At 43.2% G+C, this 22,612-nt stretch overlaps 1 protein-coding gene across 5 annotated transcripts in view; it reads left to right on the top strand.

Moving 5' to 3' along the window:
* TOP2B (DNA topoisomerase II beta) overlaps positions 1-22,612 on the top strand; it is a 97,776-nt gene that overhangs the window by 19,145 nt on the left and 56,019 nt on the right. For 2 of the 5 annotated variants that reach the window (XM_055566918.1, XM_055566917.1), the window contains exon 1: positions 13,131-13,749. The exons of 2 other annotated variants lie outside the window; for them this stretch is intronic. In XM_055566918.1, the coding sequence (XP_055422893.1) occupies positions 13,690-13,749 (60 nt within the window). In that variant the 5' untranslated portion in view covers positions 13,131-13,689. Of the gene's footprint in view, positions 1-13,129; positions 13,750-22,612 lie in introns of those variants that run through there. One more of the 5 variants, XM_055566920.1, reaches the window with a different exon arrangement.

Below are 22,612 nucleotides of genomic sequence, written 5' to 3'. Positions count from 1 at the left end.
CCAACTGTTTGGCGAATCCCTTTCACATCATTGAAAATAACAATGTAAATATCCTATGCCAGTGGCTTTCACTGGTGGTGTGAGGGAAGGAGTTTTGTCTCCCAGCAGACAAGATGTTTGGATATGTTTTTTTTTTTTGTTTGTCATGATGGGGGTGAGTGGGTGGGTGGGGAGAGGTGGTTTGTTACTGGCTTCCAATGGGTGGAGGCTGGGAATGCTGGTAAACATTCCATAATGCATGGGACGGGTCTTTGTTTTTTCAATTTATTTTTATATTTTAATTTATTGGTGAAGGAAAGTGCAGTGTTTGTTTTCTGGCCATACAAGTAATCGGGGATAGTTGGTGTTCAAAAAGCCCAAACTCTCCCACGGGTTTCAGGGAAGGGTTTTTTACTTACCACCAGCTCTATGACCTTGATTCTTTTACTTAATCTCACTGTATCTCAGTTACTTAATAAAATGATGGCAGCCTGTATGGAGAGTTGTTTGGGGAAGAATGGATACATGTGTATGTATGGCTGAATCCCTTTGCTGTGCACCTGAAATTATTCCAATATTGTCAGTAGGCTGTGCTGTGCTTAGTCACTTCAGTCATGTCCGATTCTTTGCGACCCCATGGACTGGAGCCCACCAGGCTCCTCTGCTGATGGGGCTTATCCTGGCAAGTATACTGGAGTGGGTTGCCATGCCCTCCTCCAGGGGGATCTTCCCAACTCAGAGATCAAACTCAGGTCTCCTGTGCTGCAGGTGGATTCTTTACCTCCTGAACTGGTGGCGGGGGGCAGGGGAGGCGGTTAATAGGCTATACTCCAGTATATAATAAAAAGAAAAAGGATGGAGGTTTAAAGACCAGATGAGGGAAGGGGGCACAGGGGTTAACATCATCAATCCTCAGGCTGTGGGAGACCTGGGGGCTGTGTGCTTGTGGTCATCAAGTAATTAAACATCTTCCACCTGGTGGGAGTTTTAGCCTCTGTAAAACAACTCAAGAATGGGCATCAGATACAGTTATCCAGGCTCTTCAGAGAGGAGCTACAGCAGACAGAGGGGAGGGGTCTGTCCCTGGAAGAGCCTGTGGGGTCCGCTCGGTTATAGAAGGACTGTTGACATCCATGCCTCTGCCATCCCTGCTCCGGGCCCCTCTGCCCACTCCAGAGTATGGGGAGTCACCTCCAAAGTGAGCCAGTGCTGGGGGGGAGCTCGTTGTGAAGCCAGCATCGGGAGGCCGTCTCGAGGGTGGAGCTGAAACCGCACGGCTCAGATGGGACTTGAACCCTCTGTCTTTTTAACTAAAATCACATGCCTGGTCTTGGGTCTTAGTGCAGCTCGGGCGCCTTGTGTCTCATCACAGGAAGAATGCAGTGAAAAACAGAAGTGATGGGGAAGAGTTGGGCTTATTTAGAGAGGTACACGTTCCGTAGACAGATTGCAGTCTGGCTCAAAAGGTGAGAGCAGCCCCAGGGCGTGGGATCATCTGGGGAAGTGAGTGTGACCCTGGGAGAAACATCCCCAGACAGTGTGGACTGGCTCAGAAGGTGGGGGGCAGGGCAAGTCTGTAAAGAATCATCCAGTCCAGGGACTTCTCTGGTGGTCCAGTGGTCAAGACTCCATGCTTCCAATGCAGGGGGTGTGGGTTTGAGCCCTGTTTCAGGGAACTAAGGGGCTTCCTTGGTGGCTCAGCTGGTAAAGAATCAACCTGCAATGGGGGAGACCTGGGTTTGATCCCTGGGTTGGGAAGATCCCCTGGAGAAGGGAAACGGCTACCCACTCCAGTATTCTGGCCTGAAGAATTCCAGGGACTGTATAGTCCATGGGGCCGCAAAGAGTTGGACATGACTGAGCAACTTTCAGGGAACTAAGATCCCATATGTTTTGTGATGCAGTAAAAAATTTTTTAAAAAAATTACCCAATTCAAAAAGTCCATAGTGCTCCTGGTTGAGTGCCTGCTTACAGTGAATGGTTAAATAATCTCTGCAGCTATTAATGGAGAAGGCAATGGCACCACACTCCAGTACTTTTGCCTGGAAAATCCCATGGACGGAGAGGGCTGGTGGGCTGCAGTCCATGGGGTTTCTAGAGTCGGACACGACTGAGCGACTTCACTTTCACTTTTCACTTTCATGCATTGGAGAAGGAAATGGTAACCCACTCCAGTGTTCTTGCCTGGAGAATCCCAGGGATGGGGGAGCCTGGTGGGCTGCCGTCTATGGGGTCGCACAGAGTCAGACATGACTGAAGCGACTTAGCAACAGCAGCAGCTATTAAAAATACCAAGAGGTCTATGCACAGACAGACATAGAAGGATTTCCAGGGGTCACCAAGTAAAGCCACGCAAAGGGATGTATTTATACTATGATCTCTTAATCACTGCCTCTCTTCCATGCACACATGTTTCCACATACATACGAAAGATCTGGAAGGGCAAACACCAATGTGTTCATCACATTGGGAAAGACATGTTAAGGAGTGTCTGTATTTCTTACTGGACACACTTTGTACTGGATTTTTATAGCCAGAAGCTACTACCTTTATAATTTGGAAAATTCCTAGCTCATACTGTTCCTGTAAGAATTAAAGTAGATAATGAAAGTAAAATGTTAGTATAGTGCCAATATATAGTAAGCCAATAATAGTTAAAATTATTGTTCATTAGGACAATTCTATATTTCTTGAAAACTGAGGGAATTTAAGAAGTGAATATGGTAGTTAAAAGGTTTCATTATTGATTTTCCAGAGCTTCACATGTGGCAGCAAATTCATCTTTTCTATCACAGAAATTTCCTTTCGTGCTTACTGAAAGAACTGTTCCACCTTACATCATTTTGGGGGCACACACAGTAAAGCAAACCATGAAGTGAATGGTAAGGGTACTCATGCTCAGGATATGAATCTTCTAAATCAGTGACCAACCCAGAGGCATCAGTGAGCCTGTCTTTCCCATATCCTCTCATCCTTGTTTCTATCAAGTGTTGGTGACACAGTATTTGTAAATTTTATTTATTCTTTTGTGGTGCAGCTTGCAGGATTTTAGTTCCTCGACCAGGAATTGAACCAAGCCCTTGGCCATGGAGGTGCCAAGTCCTAACCACTGGGCTGCCAGGGAATTCCCCAAAGTAAACTTTTAAAGTTCATTTAGTAAGGTATAAAATTAAAATATGCACGCTGGGATGAACTTTCAAATGAGCATAATCATGTACTCACCTTCTAGTTCAAAAAATAGAAATTACCAGCACGCAGAATCCTCCTACAGGCAGCCACATCCTGACTTCTAACATCACAGGTTAGTGTTGCCTGTTGCTAATTTTTATATAAAGGGAATCACACAGTGTGTATTCTTGGTTTGGCTTCTTTAGCTTAACGTCCATTTGTGACACATTCCTGGTGGGTGAAGCAGTGATCATTATTACTGCTGGACAGTCTCCCACTGTGCGCACATATGATAGATCCAGTATACCATTGGTGGTATCTGGTTCGGGGCTCCTACAGGTAGTGTTGCTTCGTACATTCTTGTGTGTGTATGCATTTCTATTTGTATATAACCAGGAGTAGAATTCATATTCTACTCATATTCTATTCGGTTCATATTCTATATAAACGTTTAGCTTTGGTAGATACAGTTTGGTAGTCAGTTTTGCTAAGCTATACACTACTCACAATATATGAGACTTCTTGTTGTTCCATATCCTCACCAACAGTTGATATTTTAATGTTAGCCCATCTGATAGGATGGAACTCCTTTTTAAGTTTTAAAGAACTCACTAGCACTTATTGTTGTCCCCTTTAAAAAAAAGTATGTTTTTGAGTATTCACAAAAGGAATGAATGATTGTCACCAAATTGTTAATAGTGATGGAATTGTGGGGTCATTTTGTTGTTTGCTTTAATACTTATTCTTTCTAAACTTGTAAAATAAACATGTTACAATAACAGAAATAATATAAAAAGTAGCTGCATTTCTGACAGTATTTTCATTGAAACAAAAATTCAACAATGTTACTAGATATCTCTGTAAATAGTTTCAAGGCTAAATAAGTTTGCCTTTGTTCCCAGCAGGGTTGCTCAGAGACCTACAGGGCTCATGAATCTGATGAATCTGTTATGCATGGGTGCTACACAGCAGTGTGTGTGGTTTCTGGGAGTTACAATTTCCAAATATCCATGAATGACTCAAGGAGCTAGTATATGACAAACATTTGCAAAATGCTGGAAGGGGAGATTGAAAAAAAATGTAATACCTAAGAATTATTTGCCTTTTTTTTTTTTTAAGGTTTTTGGTTGAGCTGGCTCTTCATTGCCATGCGTGGGCTTCCCTAGTTGGGGTGGGGGGCTACTCTCTGGTTTATGGTGCACGGCTTCTCATGGCGGTGGGCTTCTCGTTGTGGAGCACGGGCTCAAGTTACTCAGGCTTTAGTAGTTGCAGTACTTGGTCTCAGTAGTTGTGGCTCGTAAGCTTGGTTGCTCCAAGGCATGTGAAATCTTCTGGACCAGGGATCAAACTTGTGTCCCCTGCATTGGCAGGTGGATTCTTATCCACTGGACCACCGGGGAAATCCTATTTGCCTTTTGTAATTTATTCTTATCATAGATGGAGTGTCCATAAACAAGTCTTCCCTGGATGACTGAACACTCTTGAGAATTTTTAATACTGCTTAAAGTATCTTTTATTAACTTTGAAGTTCTCCAGACTGTGAATCCGAGTCCAGTCCCTTGGTACTTCTATATTTCCCACCTTACATCTGAAAGTTAACTATTTGAGAGTCTTCTATGATTACAAGACTGGAGTTCTATTATAAGGTTTAAAATCATGTAGATGGAGAGATGTCCCAGGACTCACAAGTCCAAGATCTCAGGTGTTGCTTGATTCTTTGGACTGACTCCAAAAAGCAACTTAGTTTGTAACAAGGTGGGATAAAGCAGAATCAGGCTAGTTTCCAAAAGTGCTCATCAGTCACAGGAATTGTGGATGCTTGTCACCATAGTTCAACAATAAAATGTAACAACTGAAGGGTTTTATCAAGGGCCAGATTTATTCACCAGTATTGCCAGCTTTCTAACACGTTGCCAAATAGTCTCTATTGCCAAGTATGTTAGCTAACTTGGCAGTGTGACCAAAGGGGGCGTGGTTTGGACCAAGACAGACTTGGGTTTGAATTTCAGTTCCATCATTTATTCAGCTCTGTGGCTTTCTCTGACATTTAATTTCCTCGACGGTGAAATAGGAATGCTAATAATTGCAAGAGTTCCAGAAAAACATCTATTTCTGCTTTACTGACTATGCCAAAGCCTTTGACTGTGTGGATCACAATAAACTGTGGAAAATTCTGAAAGAGATGGGAATACCAGACCACCTGACCTGCCTCTTGAGAAACCTATATGCAGGTCAGGAAACAACAGTTAGAACTGGACATGGAACAACAGACTTGTTCCAAATAGGAAAAGTACGTCAAGGCTGTATATTGTCACCCTGCTTATTTAACTTATATGCAGAGTACATCATGAGAAACGCTGGGCTGGAAGAAACCAAGCTGGAATCAAGATTGCCGGGAGAAATATCAATAACCTCAGATATGCAGATGACACCACCCTTATGGCAGAAAGTGAAGAGGAACTCTAAAGCCTCTTGATGAAAGTGAAAGTGGAGAGAGAAAAAGTTGGCTTAAAGCTCAACATTCAGAAAATGAAGATCATGGCATCCAGTCCCATCACTTCATGGGAAATAGATAGGGAAACAGTGGAAACAGTGTCAGACTTTATTTTTTTGGCTCCAAAATCACTGCAGATGGTGATTGAAGCCATGAAATTCAAAGACACTTACTCCTTGGAAGGAAAGTTATGACCAACCTAGATAGCATATTGAAAAGCAGAGACGTTTCTTTGCCAACAAAGGCCCGTCTAGTCAAGGCTATGGTTTTTCCTGTGGTCATGTATGGATGTGAGAGTTGGACTGTGAAGAAGGCTGAGCGCCGAAGAATTGATGCTTTTGAACTGTGGTGTTGGAGAAGACTCTTGAGAGCCCCTTGGACTGCAAGGAGATCCAACCAGTCCATTCTGAAGGAGATCAGCCCTGGGTGTTCTTTGGAAGAAATGATGCTAAAGCTGACACTCCAGTACTTTGGCCACCTCATGCAAAGAGTTGACTCATTGGAAAAGACTCTGATGCTGGGAGGGATTGGGGACAAGAGGAGAAGGGGACGACAGAGGATGAGATGGCTGGATGGCATCACTGACTCGATGGACGTGAGTCTGAGTGAACTCCGGGAGTTGGTGATGGACAGGGAGGCCTGGTGTGCTGCAGTTCATGGGGTCGCAAAGAGTTGGACACGACGGAGTGACTGAACTGAACTGAATAATTCTCTTAGGGTTGTTGAAAGTTAACTAACATGTGTGAAAGTGCCTGCCCAGTACCGTCCTAAACGGATAACAGGGTTCGCGATAGATGGGGTCTTCCTTCTTCATAAGATGAAGCATGAGCATTGGCTGGGCTGCAGCTGAGCTTCCATAAGCAGAACATACTCACTTTCTCCACTCAGTTTCAGTCAGTCTTCTGCCCCCACCCCCAGTTCTTTTTTCTGGTTCCATAATCTCACTTCTTTCTCTCTTCGTACCATCCTGTTTTTCATTCCTAAAGAAGAGCAATGCTTTAATCAATATTTTAAGAAAACATTTCTATTTATTTATTTGGCTGCAGTGGGTCTTAGCTGTGGCTCCTGGAATCACCAGTTTTGTTGTGGCATGTGAGATCTCTGGTTGCATCCTGTGAACTCAGAGTTGCTGCATGTGGGGTCTAGTCCCCAGACCATGGATGGAACCCAGGCCCCCTAACTGATAAAGTGTAAGCAACTTTCTCCTCTCTGGTATTCAACCAAGAACACTTAAAGAAACAAGACTTAGGGATCCAGGCCAAGTATCAGCATCATCATAAGGTGGGTGAGATGTTTTGCTATGAGGAACTTTTTGATATGCCTCAAATTCATTCTTTGAGAAGTGGTTTATTGAATACCTACCATGTGCCAGGCTTTCTAGGATTGGGTAGCTCTATGTAATGTACCATTTACTGATCAGACTGGTCTTTCAGTTTTTCTGAACAACATTTAACCCAGAAATATATTCCTTAAAGAGTTAGCATTCTTGGGTTTGCTTTGGGATTTTTCCACATTGAAACAGCACTCTCAAAGTGAAGAAGAAAGCTATTAGGCAAAGATATCAGTTATATAAGATATCTGGGTTAATCTGGGCTTAATTGTTTTAGAAATAGGAAACAGTTGCTTTTTGTTAACTGGTACACTAGACGGTAGAATGTTTTCAAAGTTCTGACTTTTAATTATCACCTTAGGTAACCTATGGGTATCTTTATTGTTCTGTTCCAGAAACACCTCTAACTTTAGACAATTTTCCATCTTAGATTCTTCTGGTGTAGAAATTTCTCACATTTCTTTGCCCTGACCCCCGGCTGCCCGTGCTACCTCCATTACATTAAAAAAATATACTATAGGATATTTTAAAATATATCCTATACATTAAAAAATATACTTTAGAACTTGACAACTCCAGCTTTCGAGTTCCTAGCTCTTCTGAAATGCAAATGGTTGATCCAGGAAAGCCACTGCTGCCTCATTTCTTTAGATCCAAATTTAGAAGCTTACTAAGTCACTGAATTTGATTCTCCAGAGGTTTCTAGTGTCAATACAACATAGTGAGACACACGCTAGGCTCACATCATGTGCTGTGGGTGAAGGTGAGTGACGGCTTCCCCAAGACGGAGTGTGGGCTTCCATGGTGGCTCAGTGGTAAAGAATCTGCCTGCCAAGCAGGAGATGTGGGTTCAGTCCCTGGGTTGGGAAGATTCCCCCAGAGAAGGAAGTGGTAACTCACTCCAGTATTCTTGCCTGGGAAATCCTATGGACAGAGGAACCTGGTAGGCTGCAGTCTATGGGGTCGCAAAAGAGTTGGACATGACTTAGCAACTGAATAACAGCATAGATGGAGTTTGCTCAGAACAAAATGCTGTTTTGAAAGCCTGAACCTAATGTTATTCCCTTTCAGAGCCCAAGTACAGTCTTTTAAATGATATGCTAATCACATGCTAATTATATTTCTCATATTACACAATTTAGTAGAGTATTTAAGAGGTCTGATCTCTACCATCTAAAATAAGTGAAAATGTCCGTTCTGTCTGTTCAAGTAATTAAAGATGTCTATCACGAGAGGATCAGCATAGCTTGGCTTGGCCAAAACCAATCAAAATAAACTTCTTCAAAGCAAAAGGTCAGACAAAACAAACCTCCCAGGATTATTATAGGTAGAAATCGAAGACCGTTAGCCTTTATCTGTCTTCCCAGTGGTGGTAATACTCAGGAATGTGGTGGTCATTAATGTCTTCCACCATCAATAAACACCTGTTATCTTTGGTGCATAAGTATCTTTTTAAAAATAAAAATATGCTTAGGAAATGCTTGGAGCAATTAGTCTCAGAATTAATAATCTTACTATAATATTTAGGATAGAAATGCTGAAACACAAACGGCTACGCTGCTGGTAGCTGTCTTCCTTAACATGAGCATATACGTCTCAAGAAATGTAACAAAGTAAGTTACATTGAAAACAATAGTCATTATCTAGAAAATCATTTATTGAGTTTACTGAATTGTTCTTATTCTTTGCCCAGTGACTTTGTATATGTTATTGGTCTATAAAAGCTAATATGAGAGGAAGGGAAGAGGTAAAGTTGCAGACACTGAATTTTGAATTCAAATGTTACCTTCTTTAAATGTCACTGAGTGAAAGATTAGCACCTCTCTCCTCACCTCCCAACTGAACCTCAGTGTTGGAACAAGATATGATTTGAGTGGAAACTCTCTTGAAATTTTGCCATGGATCTCAAAGTATAGTTTTGAGTTACTCTCTTAGTAAAACTATTGTATTTATTGACTAACAAATCTGATGAAAGGTTTGACACATCAGGTAAACTATTGACAAGCGAATGAATACATATAAATTGTTTTTTTAAAGTTTATCTCAAAACTATCAATATATTACAAAAGGTGTAAACTCAAGGCCAAGACTATATCCTCATAACTTTTTTGAATTACGAGGTCCTGAGTACCTAAAATATAATAGGCATTAATTTTTTTATTGCTATAAAAGGGAAACATAAGATCTAAGACTAAAAATTCTAAAGTAGTTAGATTACAGAAGCTACTCAGAAAGCTTGATTAAATAAAGGACTTTATTTTGACAGTTAATGGTTTTGACTTTGATTTGTACAATTTTTCATTTTGTCTAGTGCTAGCTATGAGGTGGAAAGTAAGTCTTTAAATGTAAAACACATGAATAAAGAGTAGTATTACAAATGAGACAAACCTTGACACAGAAGCTTTTTAAATTGAAGTGTTGTTGATTTACAATGTTGTGTTCATTTCTGCTGTACAGCAGTGATATACATATATACATTCTTTTAAATATCCTTTTCCATTATGGTTTATCATAGGATACTGAATATAGTTCTGTGTTATACAGTAGGACCTTGTTTATCCATTCTACATATAACAGCTTATATCTGCTAATCCAATCTCCCATCCCATCACTCGCCAAACCCCCTCCCCCTTGGCCACCACAAGTCTGTTCTCTGAGAGTCTGCTTCTATTTCATAGATAAGCTCATTTGTGTCATTTTAGATTCCACACATAAATGATGCATGATATTTCCCTTTCTCGGTCTGACTTATTTCACTCAATATGACAAGGACCATCAATGTTGCTATAAATGGCATTATTTCATTCTTTTTTATGGCTGAGTAATATTCTATTGTATATGTGTACCACATCTTCGGTGGCTCAGATGGTAAAGAATTTGCAGGCAATGTAGGAAACCTGGGTTTGATCTCTGGATTGGGAAGATGCCCTGGAGAATGAAATGCCTACCCACTCCTGTATTCTTTCCTGGAGAATTCCATGGACAGAGGAGCCTGGTGGGTTCTGTGACCACAGTCCATGGTGTCACAAACAGAAGGACACAACTGTGCAACTAACACTTTCATCTTTTCACCACATCTTTATCCTTTCCTTCGTCAATGGACATCTAGGGTGTTTCCATGTCTTGGCTACTGTAAATAGGGCTGCTTGAAAATAGGGATGCATGTATCTTTTTGAATTAGTTTTGTCTGGATATATGCCCATGAGTGGGCTTCACTGTGGCTCAGCTGGTAAAGAATCTGCCTGCAGTGCAGGAGACCTGGCTTCAATCCCTGGAGAAGGGAAAGGTGTACCACTCCAGTATTCTGGCCTAGAGAATTCCATGGACTGTATAGTCTATGGGGTCACAAAGAGTCAGACTTTCACATGCCCAACAGAGGGATTGCTAAGTCATATGGTCATTTTATTTTTAGTTTTTTAAGGAAGCGCCATACTGTCCTCCCTAGTGGTTGTACCAATTTACATTCCCACCAACAATGTAAGAGGATTTCCTTTTCTCCACATCTTATCCAGCATTTGTTATTTGTAGAGTTTTTTAATGACGGCCATTCTGACCTGTGTGACGTGGTAGCTAGCTGTAGTTTTGATTTGTACTTTTCTAATAATTAGCAATGTTGAGCACTTTTTCATGTGCTTATTGGCCAGTTTTATGTCATCTTTGGAGAAATGTCTGCTGAGGTCTTCTGTCCATTTTTAGATTGAGTTTGTTGTTGAGGAATTTGAGCTGTTTTTACCTTTTGGAAATTTAAGCCCTTGTCAGTTGCTTTGTTTGCAAATATTTTCTTCCATTTTGTAGGTTGTCTCTTTGGTTTTGTTCTTGTTTTTTGTTGTTTTTATGGTTTCCTTTGCTGTGCAAAAGCTTGTAAGTTTGATTGGGTCTCATTTGCTTATTTTCATTTCTACTGCCTTGGGAGTCTGACCTAAGAAAACATTGGTACGATTTATGTCAGATAATGTTTTGCCTATGATCTCCCATAGAAGCTTTTTAAATATGGCAATTATTGCTATGATTACTCAGTAAATGGAAGTTATTTGACAAAGTCCCAGAAGGGAATGCTGCACTGAAGTTCAATACAATCACTTTTATCATAAATACATGTTGTTGGCTGCTTGAGGTTAAACAGGTCATTGTGTCTTCAGGAGCTGAGAAGCTTGTGATCTAGGTACTTTTTCCCATTTATTGTGAAGATCTGCTTTAAACTGTTGATTTGCATTTCTATTCAACAGCTCCTTTATTTGTCATTTTTAAAGGTAAGTCAGTATTTTCAAGAGAATAATCTTGCTACATTTACTAGAGGGTCTTCATGCTTAGAAGGCTAGAGACCTCAGTACCTCACATATGAAGCAAGTGAAAAGATGAACATGAATTTCCATTAACCCATCTGGCTTTTGAATATATGATTTTATTCATTTGAAAATTTGAGATCAAAGAGCTTTGAAAACTGACATTTAAGAAAAGACATGGGTATAAATTTTATAGCTTGGCTTCTATTTAATGCATATATCTTTATTTAAAAATCTCAGATCCCTTAATTATTTACCCCTTTTCAAACTTGTAGAATATATGTGTACTTTGAAGAAGTAAAGACCCAGTAAATACAACAGCAAAAATCCTCAATTTAAGGAGGTGCAAGCAGAGAGGTCCTTGAAGGTAAAACAACAAGGCAGGGATACTTAGCTGATCAGGTTCAGCCCAGACTAGACCCTGGTCTGATTTACAAGCTGGCACCTCAAGTTCAAGGTAAAGAAAGGCTTCACTGTTCTGGACTAAAGTCCCAGATATGCCAAAATTACATGGTCGCTAGAGAGCTAATTAAGAACAACTATGTTTAAATTATTTCCACCTTTCAGAGTTCTCCACCTCTTTAGATTCTGAAGTCAGTTGAAAGCTGTGACCCGAGACATTTTTGTTTCCCCTCGAGGGGAAACGCACAGTTGGAAGTTCACAAAACACACCGTTTCGCCACGCAGCAATACGGTTTTCACCTTCTCAAAAAGCTCTCTTGTCCCAGCTATTTGGTGGCACGTCGTGCCCTCAAGTACTCTTGTTGGATGATAGTTAGCTCCCTTTTGGCCTGTCTTTCGAGCCAGGTTATAAACGACTTGAAACCAAGGCCCGGGTTTTATCTTGAGCCCGTGGCACAGCCTGGCATGGATTTCTCCCCAAGAGCAGGACCCAAAGTCAAGCCATCTTCGTCGGCCAGGCTGAGGTGCAAGCCATGTGTGGGTGATTTTCTTAGAAAGCTTTAAGGTCAGTGACATGGTTCCTCAGTCGTGTGCTGGGACATTGAAAGGTTAAACGTGCTCCCTCTTAAAGACAGGAGGCGGCACGCTTGTGGACCGAAGAGGCTCAGAAGTGACAGAGACATGCTCTCATTGTTTGGAGGAGAGGGAAGGTCACCGACGAGGCGAACCCTCACGCCGCCGGGTCTCCTTTCCCTGGAACGTTCTCGGCGCGCCCCTTTATCATCTAAGTTCCTTCAGAGCGGGTTTTTTCCTCCAGACAGACCGGGTCCTTTTTGGGGGGACGGAGGAGAGAGAGAGGAGATGGAGGAGGGGCAGGTCTGAGCGGAGGCTCCTCTCACCGCGGCGCTCCCCCGGGGCCTCGGGGCCCCTCCTCGCACCAGCGCTCTGCAACGTCCTGCCGGCGGTCACAAGCGCTCTTTAAAAAATACTTTCCCTCCGGGACGCCCCCGGCTTCTTCCGGCCCCCACCCGCGGTCCCGGGCCGAGAAGCACCCCGCTTCGCCCGCCGGTCTAGAGCAAACAGCTAGCTTGGCGGATTCAAAGCCGAGCCGAGGCCAAGTCGACCCTTATCCTTCGCCGCCCTCAGGTGACCCCTGACAGCAGCCCCTGCGCAGCCTTCAAACGGAAAAACTCCTCAGAGACACCACACCACACATAAACACACACACACACACACACACACATATACACACACACAACAAAAACCCCAAGTCTTCCCTTCGGTTGCTACCCGCAATGACGTTTCCCCCCCTCGGGTCCCGCCCCTCCGGGGGGGCTTGGAATTTTGGGATAGGCCGAGAGGCTTGGCGACAGGGCCCCGATTGGGCGCCGCGGCGTGAGTGACAGCGGGGCAGGCCGCTCGCCCGCCCTCTCCCCGCCGGCCTTCCCTAGCCCTCCCTGGGTGCGAGTGTGTGTGCGGTGTTATGCCGGACAGGAGGGAGGCGACCGCGGCCGCGGCGGCTCCGCTTATTGTCCGTCTCGGCGAGGGGCTGTAAGGAAGTCGGGCTGCTACGCGGCCGACACACGCAGCTTCGGCTTCAGCGGCGACCCCGCTCCAGCTCCCCGAGGGGCGGCCTCCGCGGAGCCCGAGGAGAGACAGGGCGCCGCCGCCGCGTCCGGACGCCCGACTCCCGGCCGCGCTCGCCGCCCGCACTCGGGGCCTCGGCCCGGCGGGGAGGAGGCCGCGCCGCCGCCCACCGCCGGCCTCGGCGCTTCCTGCTCCGGCGCCGCCGCCTCAGGGCCGGGCTAGGCCCGGGCGCCGCGGCCGCGCGCCTCGAGTTTGAGGGCGGCGGGCGGCGCGGCCTCCTCAGCGGGCTCGGCCGGGCGTCCGCCCCGGGCTTGGCGATGGGGCGCGGGGGGCGGCGCCGCTAGGAGCGCGGCGGGCGCGCGGTCGGTGCGGAGCGGAGCGGGGGGCCGGGCGGCCGGCGGGCGGCGGAGCGGCGGCCTAGGGCCCGGAGCGGAGGAGGCGCGCAATGGCCAAGGCGGGCGGCGGCGGCGCGGGAGCCGGCGGCCACGGGGCGCTGACCTGGGTGGTGAGTGGGGCGGCGGGGCGGGCTGGGGTCCGGGCCGCGGCATTGTTCCCCGCCCGCGGCGCCGGGGGTGGCTGGGAGGAGGATGCCCGCCGGGCCGGAGGAGGGCGGGAGGACAGGGAAACCCGGCTCCCCGGACGCGCGCCCCGTCGGGGCGGCTGCCAGCCGAACCCCCGCCCCCCCCTTTCTTTCTTCTCTGCCTCGGCGGAGGTTCGAGCGCGCAACGCGCGCCTGAAACTTGGGGCGACGAGCAGTCCGTCAGCAGCGCCCGGAGCCCCGTCTCTGCTCCTCCCCGGTGCTGGAGGCCTGGGGGCGAGGGGCGGCAGTGGTGCGTGTGTGTCTGTGTCCTGAGATGTGTCCTGAGAGCCTCCGGAGAGGCGCCCGGCCGCGAGTGTGTGCGCGCGCGCGCGTGTGTCTGTGTTGTAAATGCTGAACCGTGTCTGACGCCCTCCTCTCGGAGGAGAAAGGGTTTGGCCGGGGCACTCGGCTCGGGCCAGTACCCTTCGGTCCCGAGAGGCTCGCCGGGTGGAAAGCGCGTTCGGGATGCCGTCCGCTGCAGTGAATGTTACACTGTAGGGCGTCTATCTGTCACAGCGGGATTATGAAAAGAAGCGCTTACCTGTGTCAGCATCGCAGGCCAGACTGGGCGGGGGCTGCGCGGGGAGTGTTGGAGAGGTGACCCGAGTGGTTCGACCTGGAGTTGAAGGCTTGCGGCGGCGCTCGGTTCCTGCTGGCAAAGTAGTAGAGGAGGGAAGACCTTAGAGGATCCGATTCCCACGGCGGATCGATAATTCACCCGCATTTCACTTGCTCAGCACCGAGTTCAGACCGGGGTCACTTCCTATACACACACAGCCCAGCTCAGCCAACTGGCTGTGTATCCAGGAGAAAAATAAAAAGCGTTACGTTTTCCCGGGGACTTTTTCGATGGACCTTCCCTTTTCCAAAACACCTAAGAAAACTTTCGTATTGGCGTTTTTTTTTGTTTTTTTTTTTTTTTGTTTTTTTTGTTTGTTTGTTTTTTATAAAGTTCTCCGTTTCTTTTTTTTTTTTGGTTGGGTGAGGGTCAGGTGTGGTGAATAGCAGTTTTGCTATATTGACAAGCATTCCTTGTAAAAAGGATGTTACAGATAACAGGAAACTATATATTTATGTTTGCATGCCAACGTGGAGACTGTCATTGCTGGATCTCACCGAATTTTGCATGTTTTACTTCAGTAATGTATAGTATGCATGAATAGACTAGAGCCAGGAAAGACAAAGTGTTGATAATAAAATAAGTTAGCCATCCCTGTGAACATGGAGGTTGGGGGCCTTTTACCCTTGTCACTAAAATCAAACAACTTCTGAAAATAACACTTCTGTGTTGGCCAGATGGTTCTCATTCACTGTTTGGAACTGTTGAGGCCCGATCAGTGTTTCCTCTGAGAACTGCTGATTCTCTGTAATGGTAAATATTTTGCTCCAAGATTGAATTGGTTAGCTTTAACAGTTAAAAGCAGTTTTTTGTTTACTGTTAGTTAATTTTGTAGATTATTAAATGACCACTTTTTCTTTCACGCTCAATGGAAAATTTTCATTTGTATAAAAAGTTTGATGAAACTTAGAGGATATCATTCAAAATCAGAAAAATTCATTTGAAACTAAAATTGACTTACTGATTAAATATTTTCTCATTATAAAAACTATTAAGGGAAATAGAGTAAAATTAAAGTAAAAATCATTCTTTTATTTGTAAATTATATCCTCCTGTTGAATTAGAACTTTATTAAAAAGGTAATCACTCAATAAGTTCACTTTAAGATTTGATGCTTGCTTTAAATTTAAGTTGGGTTATGTGGGCATCTTTATGTCCATAATATACATCATTGACCATAGGCCATAGTTAAATTTTATCAGGGGCAATATAGGGAAGTGGTTGTGAGCATGGACTTTGTCAGATTGAACATGGAGATTTGGATCCCGTCTCTAACAGTTACTGGGACTTTGCAGAAAGGGGTCTAATCTTTCTAAACCTATTTCTTCATCTGTAAAATAAGGTTGCATTGATAATTAAATGAGACAATATATGTAGCACATTGCTGAGCTTAATAAATGTTTGCCTTTGTCAGTGAAGCTCAAGAAGCACACATTAAGAGATGTAAAGTTGCTTTCACACAATATCTTTGAGCCAGAGTGAAAGCATTTTATTCCTTTGCGAGAGTTCACGGATTTGTTGCAGAGGTCATCTATTTCTGAAGACAGTTAATTTTGCTTGCTTTATTGAAACATGCTATGTTGCTACCTCTTTGTGGGTAATGGGAAGAAATAAAAATGGCATTAGTCCGCGGTACTGTTCTCTTTAGGGAGCTGGGCTGTGGTGATGCCGAGCGTGGCATGTGTGCCGCCAGGTAGTGTTAACACGGTCCCTCCGCCCAAGTTTACGCTTCAGCATCTGAAACTACAAAGCACAGCGGTTTAACACTATTAACTTCTTTTAATAGTGCATTGCGTTTATGTTTGATTTGCAGTATCTTAACAAGATTTTTTTTTAATAAGTGACATATAAGTACTATAGTAGAACTATTTTGAGTAAAAATTGACAACAGCTGTGAAGGCTTCTCCGAAGCAAACAATTTCTTGAATTAATTTTTAGTTTGTAAAGTTTGATTTGTAGACTAATAATCTATTTCATTCAGTCAGTCTTTTATCATGTTTAAATTGTTGCAAAAAATAAATGTATGGAAATATTAGAATACAGTTAATCTCTTTTTGAATATTCATCTTTTCCAAGTACTACTCTAATTTGGTAGGTTAAAAAAGAACATTATAAAGGAAAATATTAGGCCTATACAATTATGATGGCCAGAATGATGCAGAGACTCTATCATCAAGCTTCAGTGGTCATCAGCTCAAGATCACTCACCTTTCCCTTTCTCATTATTTGAAGCAAAGCAAATCCACTTTATTTGTAAATATTTCAGTATTTCTAAAACGCAAGTTTCTTAAGTATAAAATTACTGTTAACCATGGAGTTTTTTAAAAGTAAAATTGAATGAAATAGAAAACTTTTTTGACCATGAATATTTCTAGTTTCTAGGAAACATGACTGTGTATATAAATACTATTTAAATATTTGTATTAAAAATTTTGCTTTAGTGGCTTATTTTTGTGTCTAAACTCCTCAACCAGACTTTCAAGTCAGTTTTTTATAAACTGTGTTCCAGTTCACATTTATTCCATATTGTCCTCATAGTTAGATTTCCCTCTTCGCTTGTCCCCTGGGCATCACGCTTGTTTTTGTCATTTTGTGTTCTTGTCTTCCATCAGGACTGCCTCTTGCTCTTCTTTTTACCAGGCTAAGTAACACTTCAAGGCTAGCTCAAAGTCTCACCAAAGTTTTGTTACCCTTATGGATCATAAAACATAAATGTTGTTCTTTTTAATGTAACTTTCACGGTGTGATACCTTTGTTTTAACAATTAGATTATCAGCTCTTCAAGTCAGAGACTATGTATCCTTTATAGTTTTTAGCAAAAAGCTGGATACTTAGTCCAAACTGAGTTATTGTTAATCAATTAGATAGTTGACATACTAACTTCTGAAGTCTTCTGCCCTTAGGAAAAGTGATGAGGTTGCAATGTTCTTTAGATACATTCTCAAGTAACTGATTGCAGTATTTAGAAACAGTTTTTATAGACTGTTTTAACTTTTCTGAATACAAGTGTGTTTACCAGTAGTTTCAGATACATTAAATACTGGTAGCAACAGTTGCATTTTACTAAGTATGTTAAAAAAAAAAAAAAAAAACACAAAAAACCCTATTCTGTATTTTTAAAAATCTTAATGTAAATAGGACCCAGTTTTAAAGAAGAGGGGAGATCAGTAAAATTATAGCCATTTCCAGAGATGGAAACAGGAGCTTACAGATTAGGTAACAAAATGTGCATTACATGGCTAAGGCAAAAGTGGGATTTAAACCAGCCCTATGGGCTTCAGCTCAGTTGGTAAAGAATCTGCCTGCAATGCAGGAGGCCCTGGTTCAATTCCTGGGTCGAGAATATCTGCTGGAGAAGAGATAGGCTACCCACTCCAGGATTCTTGGGCCTCCCTGGTGGCTCAGCTGATAAAGAATCCGCCCACCATGCGGGAGACCTGGGTTTGATCCCTGGGTTGGGAAGATCCCCTGGAGAAGGGAAAGGCTACCCACTCCAGTATTCTGGCCTGGAGAATTCCATGGACGGAGAAGGCAATGGCACCCTACTCCAGTACTCTTGCCTGGAAAATCCCATGGATGGAGGAGCCTGGTAGGCTGCAGCCCATGGAGTTGCGAAGAGTCAGACATGACTGAGTGACTTCACTTTCACTTTTCACTTTCATGCATTGGAGAAGGAAATGGCAACCCACTCCAGTGTTCTTGCCTGGAGAATCCCAGGGACGGGGGAGCCTGGTGGGCTGCCGTTTCTGGGGTCACACAGAGTCGGACACGACTGAAGCGACGTAGCAGCAGCATACAGTCCATGGGGTTGCAAAGAGTCGGACATGACTGAGCGACTTTCACTTCACTTTCACTTTCACTATGTTCTTAACCATCCTTTACACATTACCTTGCTTAAAAAGTTACAACCAAAGCAATTTGTCTTTGATATGGTGATATCACAAGGTGAAAAGAGAAAAGCCTCCTGAGGAATATGTGTATACTTCTTTCTAATAACCTTTCTTTTACTTTCACATGAAAGACTAGGGAGTATACTTCCTTTTCAAGGTGTATGTATTTTGAATAACATTGTAAGATGATGCCTTTTAAGAATATGGGCTACAAAATCATACCACCTGGTTTCATAAGTCAGCTTTTTCCATACTAACTTTGTTAGCTTAAATTCTTCAAGCCTCAGTTTCCTTGCTGTAAAAAGGAAATCATTATTAGTAGTGTCTACTTCCTGGAACTTTTATGAGGCTTGAGAGTATTCATTTAATTCCTGCAATACTTTGCACACAGTAAACTCTTAGATGAGTGCCCATGTGTGCACATGTGTGCACGTGCACACACATACACAACACCCTTGTATTCCCCTTCTTTAGATTAAAAAAAATCCAGTGATTAGCATTTTCGTTTTTGTCAGAATATTTTTGTATTGCAAAATGATCACCACAATGAGTCTAGTTAATATCACCATACGTAGTTACATATTTTTTTCCTTGTGATGAAAATTTTAAAACCTACTCTTAACACAGTGTTATTAGCTATACAGCATGGCGCTGGTAACGATAGTTGCCTTCTGTACATTACATCCCAGGACGTAGTTATTTTATAACCGGAAGTTTGGACTTTTTGACCACCTTCACCTATTCCTCCCCCCTCCTCAACTCTGGCAACCACTAATTTGTTCTCTGTATCTATGAATAAATAGATACACATTGGTTTTTTGTTTTGCTTTAGATTCCAAATATAAGTAAGATTGTACAGTATTTTTGTCTTTCTCTCTCTGACTTATTTCACTAAATGCGAATCCACTTTAAATCTACCCATGTTGTTCCAAATGGCAAGATTTCATTCTTTTTTATGACTGAATAATATTCTATTGTATATAAACACCACATTTTCTTTATCCATTCTTTGACTGATAGACATTCATGTTGCTTCCTTGTTTTAGCTTCTGTAAACGATGCTGCAGTGAACCTGGGGGTGCGTATATCTTTTCAGAGTAGTGTTTTCATTTTCCTCTTGTAAATCCCTGGGAGTGGAGTTGCTGGATCATATGGTAATTCTATTTTAAATTTTCTCAGGGACTTTCCTATTATTTTCGATAGTGACTACACCAGTGTACAGAATGTGCACCAACGCACACAAGGGTTCCTTTTCTCCACATTCTGCCAGTGCTTGTTATTTCAATAATAAGCATTCTAACAGGTGTGAAGTGGTATCTCACTGTGGTTTTGATTTGCATTTCCCTGAGATTAGTGACGTTGGGCACCTTTCATATACCTGTTGGCCATGTGTTGTCTTTGGAAAAATATCTATCTATATCTGCTGCCCAGTTTTTAATGAATCTAGTTTTTGCTCTTGAGTTGTATGAATTCTTTATCTATTTTGAATATTAACTCTCTATCAGGTATATGGTTTACAGATATTTTCTCCCATTCGGTACTTTCCTCTATAAGTTCGATGGTTTTCCTTTGCTGTGCAGAGCTTTTTAGTTTGTTGTAGTCTTACATGTTTATTTGTGCTTTGGGGGTCAAGTAAAAAAAACCATCGCCAAGACTGATGTCACAGCGTGTACTCCTGGTTTTCTTCTAGGACTTCTATGGTTTCAGGTCTTACATTCAAGTCTTTAATCATCTTTTGTTTTTTTTTTTTTTGTATGGTGTAAGATAAGGGTCCAGTTTCATTTTTTTGCATGTGGCTGTCCTTTTTTTCTCAACACCACTTATTTGCAATTTTATTTTTGGCTGCGCTGGGTCTTCGTTGCTGTGAGTGGGGCCGCCTCTCTCGTTGCTGTGTGGCTTCTCCTTGTGGTGGCCTTTCTTGTGGAGCATGGGCTCTGGGGCATCTTGGGCTTCAGCAGTTGTGGCTCCCGGGCTCCAGCGCGAAGGCTCAGTAGTTGTGGCTCGCGGGCTTACTTGTTCTGTGGCATGTGGGATCTTCCCAGATCAGGGATCAAACCCTTGTCTCCTGCACTGGCAGGCAGATTCGTTACCACTGAGCCACCAGGGAAGTCCCTCAACACCACTTATTGAAGAGACTGTCCTTTTCCCAGTGTATATTCTTGCCAACTTTGTCATAAAGTAATTGCCCATATAGGTATGGGTTTATTTCTGGGGTCTGTTCTGTTCTACTGATTTGTCTTCTTTTTTTTTTTTTAAATGCTATTACCACATTGTTTTGATTACTATATTACTTTGTAAATAGTAATACAGTTAGTTTTTGTTTCTTTTTTTGCCTGTGCCATGGGGTATGTGGGAGTGCAGAGTCATAACCACTGGGCTGCCAGGGAGAAGTGAAAGTTAGTCGTTCAGTTCAGCTCAGTCACTCAGTCATGTCCGACTCTCTGCAACCCCATGAATCACAGCACGCCAGGCCTCCCTGTCCATCACCAACTCCAGGAGTTCACTCAGACTCACGTCCATTGAGAGAGTGATGCCATCCAGCCATCTCATCCTCTGTCATCCCCTTCTCCTCTTGCCCCCAATCCCTCCCAGCATCAGAGTCTTTTCCAATGAGTCAACTCTTCACATGAGGTGGCCAAAGTACTGGAGCTTCAGCTTTAGCATCAGTCCTTCCAAAGAAATCCCAGGGCTGATCTCCTTCAGAATGGACAGGTTGGATCTCCTTGCAGTCCAAGGGACTCTCAAGAGTCTTCTCCAACACCACAGTTCAAAAGCATCAATTCTTCAGCACTCAGCCTTCTTCACAGTCCAACTCTCACATCCATACATGACCACAGGAAAAACCATAGCCTTGACTAGACGAACCTTTGTTGGCAAAGTAATGTCTCTGCTTTTGAATATGCTATCTAGGTTGGACATAACTTTCTTTCCAAGAAGTAAGCGTCTTAATTTCATGGCTGCAGTCACCATCTGCAGTGATTTTGGAGCCCCCAAAAATAAAGTCTGACACTGTTTCACTGTTTCCCCATCTATTTCCCATGAAGTGATGGGACTGGATGCCATGATCTTCATTTTCTGAATGTTGAGCTTTAAGCCAACTTTTTCACTCTCCACTTTCACTTTCATCCAGAGGCTTTTGAGTTCCTCTTCACTTTCTGCCATGAGGGTGGTGTCATCTGCATACCTGAGGTTATTGATATTTCTCCTGGCAATCTTGATTCCAGCTTGTGATTCCTCCAGCCCAGTGTTTCTCATGATGTACTCTGCATAGAAGTTAAATAAGCAGGGTGACAATATACAGCCTTGACGTACTCCTTTTCCTATTTGGAACCAGTCTGTTGTTCCATGTCCAGTTCTAACTGTATGCTTCCTGACCTGCATACAGATTTCTCAAGAGGGAGGTCAGGTGGTCTGGTATTCCCATCTCTTTCAGAATTTTCCACAGTTTATTGTGATCCACACAGTCAAAGGCTTTGGCATAGTCAATAAAGCAGAAATAGATGTTTTGCTGGAACTCTCTTGCTTTTTCCATGATCCAGCGGATGTTGGCAATTTGATCTCTGGTTCCTCTGCCTTTTCTAAAACCAGCTTGAACATCAAGAAGTTCACGTTCACATATTGCTGAAGCCTGGCTTGGAGAATTTTGAGTATTACTTTACTAGCATGTGAGATGAGTGCAATTGTGCGGCAGTTTGAGCATTCTTTGGCATTGCCTTTCTTTGGAATCGGAATGAAAACTGACCTTTTCCAGTCCTGTGGCCACTGCTGAGTTTTCCAAATTTGCTGGCACATTGAGTGCAGCACTTTCACAGCATCTTTCAGGATTTGAAATAGCTCAACTGGAATTCCATCACCTCCACTAGCTTTGTTCGCAGTGATGTTTTCTAAGGCCCACTGGACTTCACATTCCAGGATGTCTGGCTCTAGGTCAGTGATCACACCATCGTGATTATCTGGGATGTGAAGATCTTTTTTGTACAGTTCTTCTGTGTATTCTTGCCACCTCTTCTTGATGTCTTCTGCTTGTGTTAGGTCCATACCATTTCTGTCCTTCATTGAGCCCATCATTGCATGAAATGTTCCCTTGGTATCTCTAATTTTCTTGAAGAGATCTCTAGTCTTTCCCATTCTGTTGTTTTCCTTTATTTCTTTGCATTGATCGCTGAGGATGGCTTTCTTATCTCTTCTTGCTATTCTTTGGAACTCTGCATTCAGATGCTTATATCTTTCCTTTTCTCCTTTGCTTTTCGCTTCTCTTCTTTTCACAGCTATTTGTAAG

The sequence above is a fragment of the Bubalus kerabau genome, chromosome 2 (genome assembly GCF_029407905.1).
Source record: "Bubalus kerabau isolate K-KA32 ecotype Philippines breed swamp buffalo chromosome 2, PCC_UOA_SB_1v2, whole genome shotgun sequence".
NCBI classification, from domain to species: domain Eukaryota; kingdom Metazoa; phylum Chordata; class Mammalia; order Artiodactyla; family Bovidae; genus Bubalus; species Bubalus kerabau.
This window is presented reverse-complemented; position numbering and strand designations above follow the sequence as displayed.